Here is an 18,120-nt window from a genome sequence, read left to right as displayed (position 1 = left end):
AAGAGTATGTTACACTAAATTCAGGATACCCTAGTTTTTTTGCAACCCTATCAAGTGTACATATAGACCTTCTGTCAGGATTATAATAGTCAACAATTTTTACACCACCCCCATGGTATTCTTTGTTCAGCAATTCAGTGAGTTCACCTCCATAGTGGACCCTAATGGAAAATCGATTCATACCATCTGCCAACCATTTAGGAGACGGTTAACAACAAAAAAATATTGTTTTGGGTCCGACTGCCCATCTATGTAAAGAGACAACACAACACAATACAAGGGACCACATGTAGTTACAACAATATAAGGCATAAAATTGACCACCAGCAACTCTAATCAATATAATAATACTTCTTAACTGCACAAATCATGCTTATTGCAACTGTATTTAAACTATTCACATAGTATCTGATATCATTCCAGAAATTCTTTAGTTTAGGGTTTAGAAATACATACTGTAATTTGGGATCCGTTGAATGTCTTTTTCGTCCATCACTCTGGTAAACCTGTTTCTTCTTCACTTCAATCACCAACATTCCTTTTCATCAAGATTAGTCCACTGCAGGGTAGTGATAATTAAGTTTCTTTTTGGGTTGAGAGGAATCGGAGATAGAATGGTGAATTAGTACCAAAATGGAGGTTTTCACTTAGCATTCCACCATTCGTCCTTTACATTTTGGTCAACAGATAAGTGGTTTGGCCTTTTTACCCTTTAAAAGTTGGGCAAATGATGTGCGCGTGAGATATTTCGAGCAAAAATCATTCGAAAAAGTGAAAAGGGACTTAAATTGATCCTTTTTTATTTTCTAAGGACTAAAAGTAATCATTTTCGATTTGAGGACTAAATTTTCACATTTATAATATGTGAGAGACTATTTGTGCAGTTCTCCCAATACATTTTCTAATCACCTTTTTATCTCACATACATTACATAAAAAAAGTATTATAGTATTTTTTTAAAAAAAAATTATCCCAAATAATCTCCTGTCCAAACGCACTCAAAATTTCAAAATTTTCCCCCTTATTATACGTTAATCAAATTTTCTAAAAGAAAATCTTACTCTAAGTGACATATGATTAATACGATAGATACAAACTAAAAGAATGTCGACTAATATAATAGACACAAACTAAAAAACATGAGACTAAAAAACATGAGCTCGGAGTGCTTTCTTTCAACCAACCGCAAATAACACACACACCCAGAATCTAAGCCAAACCCACAGCCCAACCCAAAAGGCATGCTGACTTTCAGGCCACACTGAGGAACTTAAGTTCTACGCACACACACCACTCACAATCGATGTGGGATGGAAGGAAAGGGGGAGGGGAAACACCAAGACTATTGCCTGTTACAGCTCACCAACGGCTTTTAACCACTCCGCAATTCCTTTTCCCTGAGCTCGGAGTGCTTTCTTAATCGTTTAATATAGGTCAAATCTTATCTAAATAGAAATACCGACCAAAACTTAATAAGAGATGTTTTGTATCATGATTTGCATTTCGAAGCAGCGCAGCTGTACCTTACACGTCTTGATTTTGAATTGGGACTACACACTTTAATTTTTGGATAAATGTGTAGGTGAGATGAGACACATGTTGGACAACGTTTATTAAGCACATGCAGTTTCGGAAAAGGGCTCCATCCAAATGGAATCAGGGGAAATATAACTTGCTAAGACAGGGATTGATCGTTACAAAAACATAGGAGGAGTTATTAATGTACAGCTAATTAATACGTGTGAGATCATTTCCCAACCCTAATCAAGATCAAACTTTAGGCTTCTCCAAGTTTTCCTATCAAAACTAATTGAACAAAAGAATGTTGACCACCTCACAGCACAACAATAAAGAGATTATTAGGTGCCCTAGATGATACAGCCACGAAAGCTATTCAACTTCCGTACAAAATGCAAAAATAGACAATAGTTGTCTGCATTAACAGCACCAAGAAACTTGGATCAAAGAGAATACCCTGAAGGAAGAAGATGGACGAGAAGCAAAGAACTAATATATACAATATGCACAATAGCAGCATAGATCATTGGAACCAAACACTTCATCCTGAATCTTAAGAATCTACATCTTTCAGGCTCCATTGATGTTAAGAGAATTCACTGGGTAGTTACAGCATATCCTCATCCGTTTACCTATGGATAGAGATCTCTGCTTACAGTATCCAGCAATCGCAGGTTAGTACAAAGCTATATTATACTACGTCGGTCTAATGCTCCTCTAATGAAGATCACTAAAACTAAGGTTAAAGGGCCAACAGGCTCAAAGGAAGAAAAAAAATATAAGGCAAAAAATTCTGTACAATGATCAACACCAAAATTTCACAAACCCCATGGCAGAACGGACACCAACCTGTCCCACTGAACTGAGAAAATTCTCCCTCTTCAGAAAACTAATCAGTGAAAAGACTAGCGAGTTATGTACGAGACTACATTTTATAAAACAAGCTGGTATGTTGGGGAATGCAGCGTGACGATTGAGCGCAGAAGCCAAGAGCTGCTGTTCTCTGCTGATGGCAAGCCAGCTGATATATTGTCCATCAGTGTGCATAAATGGTCTTTGCACGGGGTCAAATTTACCTCAAACAATTCTAAAGGAAGTCAAGAGTATCATTGAGAAAAGTCATATCAGCGCCATTCTGGCATAATAACTTCAGCAATATGAACTTCACATCTGCCTATAAGCTGAAAGCACTGTGCAATTTCATTACTTGTCGCAACCAGGAGGTCATCCTAATCACCACCCTTAGAGCTGTCAAAAGCAGCTTTTTTTGCCTCAGCTGTCATGAGAGCCACCACAGCTTTGTGAATTGCTAAATCTGCTCTGTAGAGCAGTCTTTGAGCCCTTTGCCTCTTCAGTTTAGCCATGTTTAAAGCATGCTTAGCAGCACCCGATGCATCACGCAATTTGAACTCAGGAAAATCTGAACCATCCAACTGCTCCAAGGCATGCCTCTGAGATCCTTCATAAATATGATGTTTTTGACTTGGCCACTCAGGTAATTCCATATTCCATCTGTGAGCACCATTTCTCATTCCTATAGTTCTCTGAGGATATTGAAATTGCGAACTACTTGGGGATGGAAATGCCCCATTCTTTGGCTTGTATCTATGGTATTTTGAGTACTGATTCCACTCAGGCACATCACTGGTCAATGAGAAAAAGCCAAGCCCACCAGCATCCCGAGGTGAAAATACCCTTGCTGAGGCCTGCAGTGATGGTGAAGAATCTGAAAACTCATAGCTGCTGCCTGACAATACACTCTTCTCCTCTCCAACAGATATACCATTTAATCTTCTTCCTGCAATGATAAAAGATGAAAAATCAATGTTCCTCTGCCAACCCACACCCAAAAAAAAAAAAAAGCAAAGAACCAAACACACTGTAAAGGAAATTCAGTGGCCTCAAAAAAAAAATCGGGCCTAATTGCATGCAAAAGGATTAACTATGTACCAAATGTATGAGACCCCTCCTGATCCCCTAAGACGGCCTGGCTGTGTCCTGAAACAGGAAACCTTCTGTGAGATCGTTGCTTGGAACCCTTATTAGGAATTTCCAGTCCTCGAGGTTTTAGACAAAAAGCGAACATGGGTGGCCTTTCGTTCAACAAAGTCTTTTCTTTGCATCCAACGGTTGACACAGCAGTGGCCTTGGCCACAGCTTGCTCCCATTCCTTTACTTGATGCTGATATCTTTCCCACAGAGGAGGCTGAGAAAACACAATTTTAATTTAGAAATCAAAAGGAATTTGAATGAGAGAATAGCTTTGAAATTCAGCAAAATTTTCAATACAACATATGATGCTCAATAGTTCAAGCATCATCACAAACAACATGACATAAAAGCAATCCATTCAAGTCAACAAAATTAATAGCAATGAATTACAATGAATTGGATTTAGCTTGATACATGTAAAGCAATGGCATAAACCAATATTTCTTATAATTTCACAACACAACAATAACAAGAAGCTGCCCTTGGGGAAGTTTTCCCAAAAAACATATAGCTATTCCTGCTGAAGCTACTAAAACTATCTTTTCAGGAAAGTAATAAGCTGGCAAGAACTTCTAAAAACATATTAGATAGGAAGACCATAAAAGGTCCAGTGTGCAAGGCACATTAAAATATGAGCAATCTTGCTTCAACATATGGTTTAATACTCAAGAGTAGGAAAGCTATAGCTCAACAGGTGCAAAATTCCTAAGGCCTGACCATATCAAATTTTCTGTGTCACCAAAAACAAGCAGCAGCAACACTTTTATTCACTTGCCAGTATATTCTTTTGACAAACTTAATACACTAGAGACCACCAACCAAGAAGCCTCCACGTGGCACAAGATCAGAAGGTCACATCAGTTTAAGCATGAAAAGCCCACACTTTTAGGAAAATGGTCAAGCTACTCAAAATGTACAAGGGGATAATATTTGTGACTAAGACAATATGACACTGGTAGTGGTAAGGGATCTGCGTCCAACACCTATCTGAAGTTTCAAACAACTCCAACTTAATGAACACGAGAATGAGAACAGGAGGACAAAAGGGTGCAAAGTTTCATGTTGGTTGAAACAAGTATGCATGACTTAGCTTTCCATTCTACTTGTTCTGTCTCTTTCCCTTCCCCACCCCCATCCCCACACACATCAGCTCCTATGCATTTTCAGACACACACACACACACACACATATAGCATGATCCATGAAATAAAATTAAATTGCTTTTATCTCATCAAAATACAAAGACATATCAGAATGCACCAAAATTACTTGATAATCTCAACCAAGAAAAATCACCATAATTTTCATTTGAAACATACACACATATGTACCATATACCCTACTTGAACTCTTTTTCTCCTATTGCTACCAAAAATTTTCACAGCTACTTTCAGAAAACTAGTTCAACAAAGTAAACATACTGTTTCCTGTACAAAAATCCATGGTAAACTGGAATCCCAAACTAGCTCAACCAAATTAAAACAAATAAAGCAAATAATTGAATTCAAAACAGTTAAATGCATCATCCACGGCTTCAAAAGAGACTAAAGTGAAGCACAACTTAGCAGACAACACAACCTAGGGAAAGGCAATTTCCTAGTTTCCAAGCGTAAGGCTAAATGAACAACTTGTACTAGAAAACAGAAGTATTTTCACCAAGCAATTGACTGTTCATTCCCCCAGAGAAAACTACTACATAGAGGAGGGGGAGGAAACAAGAAGGCCAGGATCATGTTCCAAGCATAAATGATAATTCTTTTCACTTGGAACTAAACATTAAATATAGGACAATCATTTTGTACTCCGTATGAGAGGAGGAGAAGAAGTTATGATACCTGGAGATGGCGAATTAACGCCATGCCTTTTCTCTGCCTCTTCTGCCACCAATGCTCATAAATGCCTTTAACTAATTGCATGGAACCGATCCCAACCATAAACTCTTCTAATTCGGAAACTGTGAACTGATCACACTGTTGAGAATAGGCGAACTTCTCAAGCACATCTACAATCTTCTCAAACAACTCAAATGATACCTCTTTAGGCTTATTCTCATCAGCGAATAGAATTTTACCATTCTTCAAAATCCATTCCTCATCATCACTATCCATGTCGTACAGCACATGCAAAGGATCCATAGCCATGTCAACATCACTCTGAGCTTGCCTTGTGTACTTTGGTGAATTGCGGATGGGCAGAACATCTGACACGTAGTCGTCGCTTTCCTCTATCAGGCGTACTCCAGGAATGGGGATGTTTTTCACAGAAGCTGCACGAATATTACGATTATGGCATTCTTCGTGCATCTCCTTGAAAATAGTCCACTGGCTCCTGTCAGGAAACTCTAATACCCAATCTTTTCCACCTTTCCACATCATGGCATGCGTGAAGCGATTTGTTGACCCAGGCTGCAAAATATGATTAACTTTGTAAGAATATCTTGTAACACCAGACACTTTGACAGCTAGTTTCCATTCATTTTGGTCTGTGAGTTCCAAAATGATACGTGCACCACATTCTCTCCATCCTTTGTCCCTGACAGTAACAAGAATATTTGCATCGCAAGATAGCAATTCCAGGTTTTTCTGAGAACTCCTTGAACCATCAGAAACCCTTTTCTCGTTGGATCTCCGAATTCGTTTGTAAGGAAAAGATTTCTGGCTCTGGCTTTGGTACCTTGAACTAGAATCATAAACTCCTGGAGGCAAAGTGTACTGCACCTGAGTCCGAGGCTTCTTAGGCCCATTGCCAAAGCCATTGCTTATAAAATTTGACTTCCCATGAGGCCATACCGGAGAATGATCCCCAAAGGGAGAATTGTTTGAGCAATTTCTATCACGCCGCAACGAACTTCTAAGACCACTTGTGCAGGGACTCTGTAACACACCATCACTCATATTCCCAGCCAAATCAGAAACCTGTCCAGAAATATTGACTCCCTGATCCAAAGGCTTGTCATTTTGATCAGAAGAAGGAAGTTCAATACTCAGACCACCCAAACTAGAAAAGCCGGTTGTATTAGACAAGCCTGTAGGTGCAACAGTTCTTGAAACAGAAAGATCTGAAGATGCAACATTCTGCTCCAACTCTTGATTGTGGGACTCATGATTGCTAGGGTTGACAACTCTATCAGTTTCAAGCATATCAAAATCTTTGGAAATTGAGGGACCCGGAGTCATGTCTTGTTTTCCATTTGAAGCTGATTTTCCTCTGTCAACATCACTCACTTCAGAGCTGACATCTTTTCCTGAACAAGGTTCAGCAGAGCTCAAAAATTGAGAGCCAGCATCTGCCAAAGAAGTTTGCTTATCACACCCAGGAATTTTACCTATGACATTTTCAGGGCAAGGATCAATGTCCGGATGGAGTATAGCAGTTGACTGGACATCAACTTCTGAATCTCCAATAGCAGACAGCGAAGCATTGTCCTGAAAGTTGATGCTGGAAAAGTTTTGCTCCATGAGCAGCTTCAGATGCAGACTAAGAAAGAAAGTTGGCGCTGCAGTAAATGAAAGAGCAAATGCAGGAATTTTCCCAAGCTTAATAGCAGAATTAAATGCAAATGAACTCGTCCTCTTGCTGGAAGATTCTCTTGAAACACCAACTGGTAAAATGCTGTGCACAAGCCTCTTCTGCAAACAGAAAAATGGAAAATCAATAAGGCCCCGGGGGATTGCAAAACAGAACCAAGTACACGGTCCAACTGCAATTATCATACTTATTGTCTAGAGACAAAAAATTCATGGCACAAAGCACGACAGTTTCTTGCTATCTACTTCGATTCACTGCAAATCAAACATTATGCAAAAAAAAAAGGCAAATATAGAGTCATAAGTGCTACAATTTTAAAGACATTAAGTGGAAACTCAACCATCGGCCAAAGGAAACTGTGAATGGCATATCTACTAATTATCAAAAAGATAAAATGAATGAAAGTAGCGTAAGGAGAAAAAATGGAGAGCAGACCTTTAGTGGAAAGAATCCCGTACCAACATATGGTGTACATGATTGATAACTTCCACCTTCAAGTGTCTTTATGTTATCATAAGTGCACTCAGAAACAGGTAGCTGCTTGCTGAGTAAACAATACCGCTGAAGCATAGAATCCAGATAAAGCCACTTTGACTGTTTCAGTTTTGAAAAGCTGTAGAATTCAAACTCTTGTTGCTTTCTGAGATCTTGAATGCATGAAAATTTAAACCGTATTGATGTTATTGGCAATTGCATATCAATGAACTTCCACTCTTCTGAAGATTGACTAAATACTGTGAGGACGAGCGAAAATAACTTGAGAGCAAGTTTCAGGCAACCCTCAAACAGAAGATACCTCAGTCCAATTGAATTGTCAACAAAAAGCATCTCCAAAGCAACCTCAGGCCAAGTAGTCATGATGCCACCATAATTGGGTGGCACCAAAGCATGAGAGAACCCAAAACGATCCACTAGAAATGAGCAATCCAGAAATCGCAAGACAGGCAAGGACACATCCAACCTGAATCTGACAGATTCTCCAAACGGAACTCTCAACCTGAGCAAGCCTTGATCATCGATAGACCACAAAAGCTTGTCAATTCCAGAGCATCCAAGAGAATTATCATACCATTTCCAGGAGTGCAAATTGTCCTCAGCTGAGTCAAAAGGAGCAAAAGTGGGGCATGGACTTCTACGTGTTTTATCATTTCTGCAAGCAGGAGAGAAACCTCCACTGTTCTTGCGCAAGTGCCTCCTAACATAAACAACACATGGGCTACCTTTGGAGCTACTAGGACTTCCCAACAACGAAGTCTCTGCCCTTTCGCCATCAGCAGATTTCTCTGGCAATGTAGAATCAGAATCCGATTTATTTCCATCTCCTGCCAAGGATCCCACATCTGCCTCTGTATCATCAGTTTTAACAGACACAACAGGTTGCACCATGGAGCTAGAAAACTGTAATGTTTTTTGTTTTTTCAAATGACTAGCAGGAGAAGATTTGACTCTATGAGATGATCGTGACAACCATGATATTATAGGTTCTGAGTCCAGATAGTTCTCGTCAAAGCTGTCATCATCCTCACTATCTGTTTTCCTTTTATCTATGTATTTATCAATAATGGGAGTTTTAGTCCGCTCATTTTTGGCAGGAACCTCACTGGGGAGGAGCAAAAGCTTGAATTTCTCGTTGTGAAGATCAATCCACTCCTCATCCCGATCATCGTACTCGACATGATGAAGCTTTCTTTTAGGGTCATAATCATTTACACGCCCATAATACCAACTTTCATCCAATGGCCAGTATACCTTGATCCTCCGGTTCAAAAACCAATATGCATCCAAATTGCTGGTAACAATTTCATAAAAGTGACGACGCTTCCTTGAAAGGCCCTTCTCCTTCAGCTCTTTTCTGGGTCTCAGCACTCTGCTAGCATCTTTGGTTTTCAGGTTAGCCGACGAGTCTGCCCTTCTGCTAACAAAATCTCGACGAGAAGAATGGGAAAAAGAGACGGTATTGTCTGGTGGACTGCTGGAAGATCTAATTCTAGAAGTAAAACCTGTGCACCTAGGATCAAATCTAGAGGAAAGCATCCTTGCAGCATTCTGTTCAAGTTTCTCCTCATCATCATCGTCATCTTGGAAGTCATCAAAAACACTGCTTGAATTATCCACTGAAGGCTCAACCTTCTTCTGAGCAGTCTCAACACCTGATCGCAATTCCTTCCTCTTCCTATGATTGCTCCGACGTTTTTTGGAAGATTTATCACCATTATTTACAACATGACCACCTTCATCTTTCGCAAGGTGAGATGAAGTGGATATACCATTCCTACCATCCTTCACTTCATCAACATTCCTCTTCCGTTTTACCTTGGAACCACCAGAACGACTTGGTAACTTAGCAACATTATCAGCAGAACCTGCCTTACCACTAGATGACCCTGATGACTCAACTTTCCTGGCCTCCCCATTTGAGTTACCAATCCTATCAACAGAACCACTTGGCCCCGACATGTTAGCTGGCCCATTAGTTTCAAACTTCTTCCGGCCAACAGAACCCCTTGGACGCTTTGGAATATGAATTACATTACCAGAGCCACCCAAACTAAGAGAAAGCCCATTCAATCCATTCTTGTGACTGAAACCAGATAATGAACGACTAGAATCAACCGAAACAGAACCTGATCGCGCATCATTCCCACGCCCCTCACCTATACTCTTCCTACTCTTTTTCACCACAGGCTCAAGGCTATCCAAAGCAACCTCTTTTACAATCTTTTTCCTCTTCTTCTTCTTCTTCTTGTTATCATCCCTATCCTCACCACCATTCTGTACCGGATATTTGCCTTTTTTAGAGTGCCCGTCATTCGAGACCCTAGATTTATATATACTCTGGAGATCCAAAGATTTGGTTTTCCTGGAATTCTCAACACCAGCAGCAGCAGAAATCTTTCCTATGCTATTTTCCATCAACAACCCCTCAATCCGAACTCTTAAATACAAAACCCTCAATTTTCACATCCCTCATATTCACTCTCAGTTTTCCAGATCTGCCACATTAAAAAGACCAAAAAGAACCCGCATTTCAACAACAAATAAAATTCCCCAAAATACGAAAAATGCACTAATTCATCCAATCAATCAAAGTACAATCAAAACATAATCCAAACATCAAATCATTCTCAAAATTAACCGATCATACTATCTTTAAAAACCCCGAAAAACCCATTAACAAAGGAAACGTACCGTACCTGACCTCGATTCTATCGAAAAAACGGCGAGTGGAGAGATGAGATCGCGAATAGCATGCGGAAGAAGCTTTTGTACGGTTCGAATAGGAGAATTTTGGAAGATAATAGAATTTGATTTGAAACCCTAAATTGATTTTGAACGATTTATTCAAACGATTTTTTGGATATAAATTTTTTTTTTGAATTTCCGCTTTTTTCTTATTTTCCTAGAGAGAGAAAAGGGAGAGAGAAAGGGCTGCGTAGGGTTTGTCTGGGGTCACGAGAGTTTAGGGTTTTTTTATTATTTTAACCGGCAAAAAATGAAAATTACCTGGAATTTATGACCACGTGGGAGGACTCTATCCGTTAGATTAAATATCGTACGGTCAAGATCTCTTCTGGGTTGTTGGAGTCTTAACAGAAAAGAGTAAAGATCGAGTAATCGGCCTGAGAGTTCAACGGTTAAGATTGAGAGATGCTGAAGATGGACGGTTGAGATTTGAAGCAGGTTTCGTACTTTTTCCATGTTTAACCGACTATGTAATTCAGATCTAAATTTGCGAGAAAGGCTAAATTCCATTTTTCCATTTTTGGGTCTTCACATTGCCCTTGGAACCAATGATATTTACTAAAAATGCCACGGAAGTTTTCAAAAAGAGGAAAAGAAATGACCCGCCATAAAGGATAGGTAGGAAATATCTGCACGAGTATGGAGGATTGTACACGCGCTTGTTTTGTCCGACACGAGATCGTCTGAGCAGAATGTTGGACACGTGTTCTCTGAATAGAGCGAGTGGATTAATTTGTGTACGCTCTAGAGCGTGAGGACTCGTTGATTCTGGGGCTCTGGCTGTAGATAATGACGTGGTCAATGGAGAAACAAATCGGTAAAGATCAGGTGCTATACTAGTGAAATATATCACTTTTATGAGATCCAATAGGAATGGCCCAACGTGGAAGTTGAATATATCACCGTTCCTATTTGGAATGCTTCTACACACAATTTTCATTAAAAAAAAAACTTTGTGCTAATTAAATAAAAAGGGAAAAGGGTTTGTAAAATATTAAAAAGAGTATGTGAATATCATCCTTTTTTTTATAACCTTTTTATACCCTGTCAATGTATAATTTTGTTTTACACTAACAGGTTTAGATCATACCACATAATATGAATACAAATTTGAAATTCAAATCATATATATGTGATGTACAATCAAAACTGTTAGAGTAAAAAAATCATTAACATATAAAAAATTTATCCTTTTTTCTTAATTTCGCAATCCTCAATTAGGCATTGAAAAAGGGATTTAGGTTTACATGCCACAAGGAACAAAATTGAAAAAAAAAAAAAAGAAGAAGAAGATTTAAGCTTAACAAAGCAAGAGGATGCTTGATGGTTTAACACCTTTTTTTTTTCAATTTCACATAAATTTAAATTTTAAGTTTCATATTTTAATTTTATCAAACACACCCTTAGTGTCCAAAACTTGTCATCTTTCGTTTGCCTATAACTTTTTCTCAATTTACGTTGTTTTATTATTTTTTTAAGATTTGCATAAGTATGTGTCTCTTATTAGTGGTGAATCTTTTTTTTTAACCCAAAAATGTTTTCATGGTCCATTAAAAATTTGAGTATTATTCTAATTCTATAAATTGGAAAATGAGAATGATTTATTATTAATAAGGGATGCAAACGAATCAAATCGCTCATGAGTAACTCGAATTTGAGTTCAACTTAAGCTCGATCAACATTGAATTCAAGTTGAGTTCAAGCTAACTAAGTCGAACTCGAGATCAAATTCGAGTTCAAAAATACTTAATTTGTTAATTCGTGAGATGACTCAATCATATATATATGTATATATATTATCTTTTATTTTAATAGTAAAATTACATATATATCCTTAATATTTTATCATTCGTTAAGAAAAAATAATTATTTTATTCATTTTTTATAAAAAAAATAATTATTTTTTATTTTTTGAAGCTCAAGCTCGACTCAAATTTGAGTCGAGTTTGAACTCGAACTTTATTTTGAGAGTTCGATGAACTCGAATTCGAGTTCAAGATTCACAAAAAAACTAAATTGAGATTCGGTTCGACTCGACTCATTTGCACTTCTATTTATTAGGCAAAATTGCATCGATCTTATATTAGATAGTAGAATTTTGAAAGATCTTTTACTAAATTGAAAAACATCATTCTTTGAAGAAATAATTGGAACCATAAAAATTCAAAAAATGTAATTTTAGCTTATATTAGTGATTAAAAAAAAGAAAATTTCTATGCAAAAATGTGCATATACTTGGTTGCTTGAGGCATTTATTTCAATGGTGTACGAACATCAATTGCATAGACAGCTAAAGTCAAATAATCTTAGGTTCCTAAAAGTATAGATTGCTTGAGCTACTTGTATTTATGTGTACCTTTATATAACTTTAAATTACAACTAGTGAATTGATTATACTAGTATATTGTTGTTTGATTGCAAAATGGATTCCCTCCATCCAAATTGTTCAGCCACCAACCGTAATGGGAAACAGTCCAAAGTGCGTTTTAGTTTGAACTTTGAACTGAAACCAGGCAAATGGTCGATACGGAAGCTGGACTCCACTAACATTTGAATGTTGGAGCTACAAAAATCCGACACGTGTGCATGCCACCTCAAATGGTTTCAAGTTCTTGTTTGAGACCGCGAAAAGATCACCAAGCTGGCAGCAAAAAGACCAAAATGCCCATGAACTGGAGCATAATAATAACAAAGATGGGGGACGAAATTGATACTATGGCAATCAACAGTTCCACACTACCAGAATAGGCGGGCGCTTTTGTACGTGGTATGATATTGCTAAGAGTCATAATAGCAGAAGATTAAGGGTTAAGAACCTTTATTTAGACTACCGATTATTCCCCAAATATTTAAATATCAGCGTAAGAAAAGATATGTTACCAAAGGGTGTTGCAAACCAAGAAGAAAGAGAAAACTAAAGCTACCACCGGTACAAAATAATTTTTTTTTAGTAACATAACGTAAAAATTTAATATATTTGAGTGCATATTACAATGATAAGTTAATAACTTATTACTTATTGTTTGGAGCAAGTTTTGTCTACAAATTTCAGTGTCAATGCAAATAATTTTACTAAAGTAAGGTAAAAATTTGAGGAACAATAGAATGTGGAAAAATCAAAAGGATGCACTCGTCTTAGAGTATTTAGATGGAGAAAGATAAAAGCATTGTGTCTTACTTCACGATCAAGCGTTAAATAGTAGGTAATTAAAAATTTACTTCACGATCAAGCGTTAAATAGTAGGTAATTAAAAATTTACTTCACGATCAAGCTGTTGAAACAAAATCAATAATTGAATTATATATATATATATATATATATACACTTTTCATGTTTTAAAAACTTTTTAGCTTTTATTTTTTAGAGGGACATTTAAACTTTGCAAAAATTGGTAAAAAATGAGCAATCTTATGAACTGTTTCCGTTGGCAAAAAACCAAAAAAAAAAATCCTAACAAAATTTGATTATAAAACTGAAATAAATTACGGAAACTTAATAGTCAAATTACCTATAACTAACCAATTTAAAAAACAAAAAACTACTGAAGGAAAGAGGATTAGAGGAATAGGAATGGACACAGCAAGTCTGCTATCAATATACATGCACATTACCCTAAGGGCTAATTAATGGCTGTACACAAATAACCAAAGAGTTACTCTTTATATACTACTATTGTATACCTTTCTTATGCAGTGCTAAACATAATGAAATCTGACTAGTCATGAGAGTTTCACCAGAGAAACCTCATTTCTTCAAACCCATTCTTCCAGGATTCAAAAATGGATTGGTAAGTCTATCTCCTAGTCTCTCGCCTCTTCATGTCAAAATATATCATACTGACTGACCATTTGTGTCAAAGAAAATGATGAAGACTTGAGCATTCAGCTCTTTCATGGTTTTAAGGGTTTTTTTTTTAATTCCTGGTCGATCTTTTTGTGCAGAAAATACCTGTATCTTTCTCCAAATATTTGTGTGGAGAAAGGTCAAATTACATGTTGCTCAGAAGGGGTGCAAGGGAATGGAGGGTGAAGATGAGTGGGCAATCTCTTGAAGAAGGCTGGAGAAAGTTTGCAGTAGAAAACAACTTGGAAGTGGGGGATTTTGTAGTATTTAAACATGAAGGAAATATGGTGTTTGATGCTATGGTCTGTGGCCCTAGTCATTGTGAGAGGGAATATACATGGATTCATGATGTTACAAATGATGAACCAAAAGAAGAAGATATACCATCCTCCAAGAAATTCAAGTCTGCAGGTTATTTAAATAAATAAATATATATATATATATATATTTTAAAATTTCCTACAGCATACCCTTTTGGATGATGAATTCTTTTTTGTGTCAAGATTTATTCTCAACAAATTAATCAGTCAAGTTTTCTATGTATGAAACAATTGGCTAACTGAGCATTAACTTTTCGTTTCAAATTCTTGTAACATCGATATAATATTATATATCCTGAACTCTTTTTCCTCGTATAAATGTCCTCTCCCGCTTGGTTAATAATAATTGATACAGGTGAGACAATAGGTTTAAGGAGGAACAAGGCGAGGACTCGTTTGACTGCTAAAAGTGGCATTTCCATTGATAGTGAAGGAAATTCAGAGGAAAATGAAGAGTCGACTCCAACTTCAAGAAAGGCCTCTTCAGATGATGATGAAGAACCAAATAAACCCTATTTTGTTTCATCTATCAAGCCTTACTGTATTAAAAACTCTAACCTGGTATGGAGTACTATTTTTGACACCGATCTTTTTGCCTTACTGCTTTGGGCATTAGCCAGTTTTAAATTAACTTCAGTGTGCATATGTTTTCTACTTTCAACTTGGAAATTTTTTTTTTGGAGACTTTGCAAACAAAGTTTTTGTATCAATTCGATCCAATTGTTAAAAATTGTTAATGCCGTGAATTTAGACACTTTTTTTCCCAACCGGAGAGGGGTGGAATTTATGAGAAGTGGGGAGGTGAGACGTGAATTTGAACCCAGAACCTCCAACCTTGAATTTATGCACTTCTTTAGCACTCTATATCATTGCCTTTAATTGTTAAATTCACAAAAGAAACTCTTCTATTACCTCTAATTGTTAAAATTGACAAAATTCCATGAACATTCCACATATATATATAGTGATGTGGCCAAGTCACCTACATGAACATTTTAATCTTAAAACATCTCAAATTTGGCAATCAATTTGTTTCATCTTCCATGCAGCATATTCCACTGGGATTTGCTAGAGCCAATAATTTAAGAAACAGAAGCTGCGAAGTTATTCTCAGAGATCCACAGCAAAAGTCATGGCAAGTTGAAATGGTTCCAAAGGCCAGCCATGTTTGCTTTAGGCGTGGATGGAGTGCATTCTTTAAAGCAAATGGCCTGAAGCTAGGAGACACTTTCAAGATTGAGCTCGTGGAAAATGGAAAAATACCTGTTCTTGACTTTGTTCCTTGCTTGACAAGTAGTAATAAAGAGCCTCATCTTAAGCGTCCAACTCCTCCTCAACCTCGGCCATTCTCGACCGTGAAACCGAAGGGCAAATGCCTAGACAAGAAACTTGAGGCTTCACCTGAGTCTAATAATGATCATCCTAATTCTTTTGTGTCCACTATTAAGGCTTATAGCATCAAATATTCAATACTGGTAAGCTTCTGAACTTCCTGATATTTTTCCAATGTCAATTTGCGCATGCTATGGCTGTATTTTCCTGAGTTAATTTGGAACACCAAAGTAATGATTTTGTATTGTACACATGTATTTTCCTGGTGGCCACCACCAAAGCATTAAAACTCCAATTACCACATTAAAAAAGTGGTTTTGTTTAAAAAATTCAGACGGGTACGTAGTGCATCCGTGTGATTCGGTGATGGTTCAGTCCTTCTACGTTACTTCTGAACCTCTTTAGGTCCAACCCCTCCCTTTATTGTAGGATAAATTAAGTTATACAATAGTTTTCGCCTCTGAGAAAAAATAAAAAGACTAATCATATGCCTTTTGGCATAGCACAGTTGAGCTCTTGTATATTTTTCCTGCTTTGAAATTGGAAGTGTACTTCTTCGGAAAAATTACTGTTCCAACTTTTGCTTTAGGTAGAAAACTTTTGCTTTTGGCATCTGAATTTCCACCTAATACAACTTCTGCTTTTGAAATGGGCCTCCAAAATACAAAAGCAACTACGACACGGTTGACTTTAGGTTACTATATGAACAATTAACAGTTGTTCTAGGGGTACATCTCTGGTCCCAATTTAGATGAACAAATGAAATAGTTGACCCGACTTATTAATTGCATTATGCGTTAAGAACAAATTCTCGTAGAGTAAAATTATCAATTATATAGACCCTTAAGCAAAATACGGTTAGTTAAATCTTCAGGTAGATAAACAGGATATGATGAGAGATGGTAATCTGAATGAAGATTTTTCATTGTCATGCACATTAAAAAAAAAAAACTGATTAAATTGTATGGTGCATTGAGAACTGGAAAAAAGATGGAAAAGTACATAATTTGTGGAATCTGGTTTGGCTAATTATGAAATCAACTTTTGCTTTCCCGAGTCTGAAATTGATTGTGATGCAGCATCTGCCAATGAAGTTTGCAAGATCGACCGGCTTAATTAAGCTAAATGGAGAAATGATCCTTAGAGATGAAAGAAAAAGGCAATGGTCAGTGAGACTGCAGCTGAAGGGAAAGCATGTTCTCATCTCAAGTGGATGGACCAAATTTCGTACCTCAAATGGCCTTAAAGAAGGAGACACCTACAAGTTTGAGCTCATCAAGAAAGGGGAAAGACCTCTTGTGAATTTCTATTGTAAGTATTGCTTTTAGTTCAAGATCTCTCTTACTAACTGGAATCAAAGAATCAGTAACAATAAAAGATAAAATACGTAGAATAAGCAAACTTACCTCGATTCCCTCTTTCTTCGTTATAAAACTTTGTCCAATAAAACATGGGAAAACAATGAAAAATATATACTAACAGGGCAGGAAGGGAGTAGTGACTTTTCTATAATTTTATAGAATCTTTCTCTATTCTTTTTTATTTACACCGTTTTTTGCATTTATCATGAAGAATTCATGAAGTTTTGTCATTATTATGGCTTCAAAGCAAAGCACATGAAAAAAAAAATGTCATGGTAATGAAATAATTGTACCTTTTATCTGCTAAGTGTATATATGTATCTTCCTCCAAATCTAGTGAATAATCTTGCAGGTAATTTTTCTGAGGAGGACAAGCCAACAATGAACTGATAATAGCTTGGGGACACCTTCCAAGTTGAGGGACCATTCCCAGAAGTATTGTAGTTTTGTATTTTCCTGGCTATCTTTTGCTCAGTGATGTTTTAACTAGTTTGAAGTGGATTTGTAATTGGCTTCCATAATATAGCCCAAAACGATATGGAAGCTAAAACTCGATAGTTGCCATTTGAACTTATTACTCATGTTTAGTTTTTACTTTATAATTGTCGTTCAGAAAGTAGAACTAGCTTTTCATTTGGGAAATTTCTTGCAGTTTTGAACTATTTATTATTAAGATTTTTTTAATGAATGCCTCTAGAGTTTTCGTTAAGGCACTTAAATTACACTTAATTTACTGTATGAAGGCACACATTTATATTTATTGCCCTCTACATTCAGACACTTTCTCGAATAAATTTCATTCTTATTAAAAAAAAAAATTAACACTTGAACCTATCTTAGTGAATGCTCTACGGCACTCTTGTAAGCCAAACTCTTATTTTAAGGGTATTTCTAATATTTTTTTTTGTGCAAAATGTATACTTTTCTTAAGCAAATTGTGGGATGCTAATTTTCTTTTTTCTTTTATATTTGACAAGCAAAA

The 18,120-nt window shown here is 36.8% G+C and overlaps 2 protein-coding genes across 6 annotated transcripts; one reads left to right on the top strand and one right to left on the bottom strand.

Annotated features, from left to right (window-relative positions):
• Positions 1–2,065: 2,065 nt before the first annotated feature.
• LOC113703882 (uncharacterized) lies at positions 2,066–10,492 on the bottom strand. 5 transcript variants are annotated; one of them, XM_072062178.1, is made up of 6 exons: positions 10,238–10,374; positions 7,474–10,031; positions 6,836–7,139; positions 5,346–6,754; positions 3,469–3,724; positions 2,066–3,316 (listed from the first exon to the last, which is right to left on the bottom strand). In XM_072062178.1, the coding sequence occupies exons 2-6, from the start codon at positions 9,949–9,951 to the stop codon at positions 2,748–2,750; spliced, it is 5,016 nt and encodes a 1,671-aa protein (XP_071918279.1). In that variant the 5' UTR covers positions 9,952–10,031; positions 10,238–10,374; the 3' UTR covers positions 2,066–2,747. The 5 variants fall into 5 exon arrangements, with proteins under 5 accessions (XP_071918279.1, XP_027081181.1, XP_027081182.1 ...); XM_027225382.2 differs by having other exon boundaries at positions 2,278–3,316; positions 10,233–10,400; XM_027225380.2 differs by having other exon boundaries at positions 5,346–7,139; positions 10,228–10,492.
• A 1,428-nt stretch (positions 10,493–11,920) lies between these two features.
• LOC113704830 (putative B3 domain-containing protein REM15) lies at positions 11,921–17,105 on the top strand. The gene is made up of 6 exons (XM_072061109.1): positions 11,921–11,939; positions 14,011–14,069; positions 14,224–14,446; positions 14,801–15,006; positions 15,495–15,920; positions 16,857–17,105. The coding sequence occupies exons 1-6, from the start codon at positions 11,921–11,923 to the stop codon at positions 17,103–17,105; spliced, it is 1,182 nt and encodes a 393-aa protein (XP_071917210.1).
• The last annotated feature ends 1,015 nt before the right edge of the window (positions 17,106–18,120 follow it).

This window comes from Coffea arabica, chromosome 8e (assembly GCF_036785885.1).
Source record: "Coffea arabica cultivar ET-39 chromosome 8e, Coffea Arabica ET-39 HiFi, whole genome shotgun sequence".
NCBI lineage: Eukaryota > Viridiplantae > Streptophyta > Magnoliopsida > Gentianales > Rubiaceae > Coffea > Coffea arabica.
The sequence above is the reverse complement of the archived record's forward strand: the minus strand, read 5'-3'. Positions and strand labels throughout refer to the sequence as shown.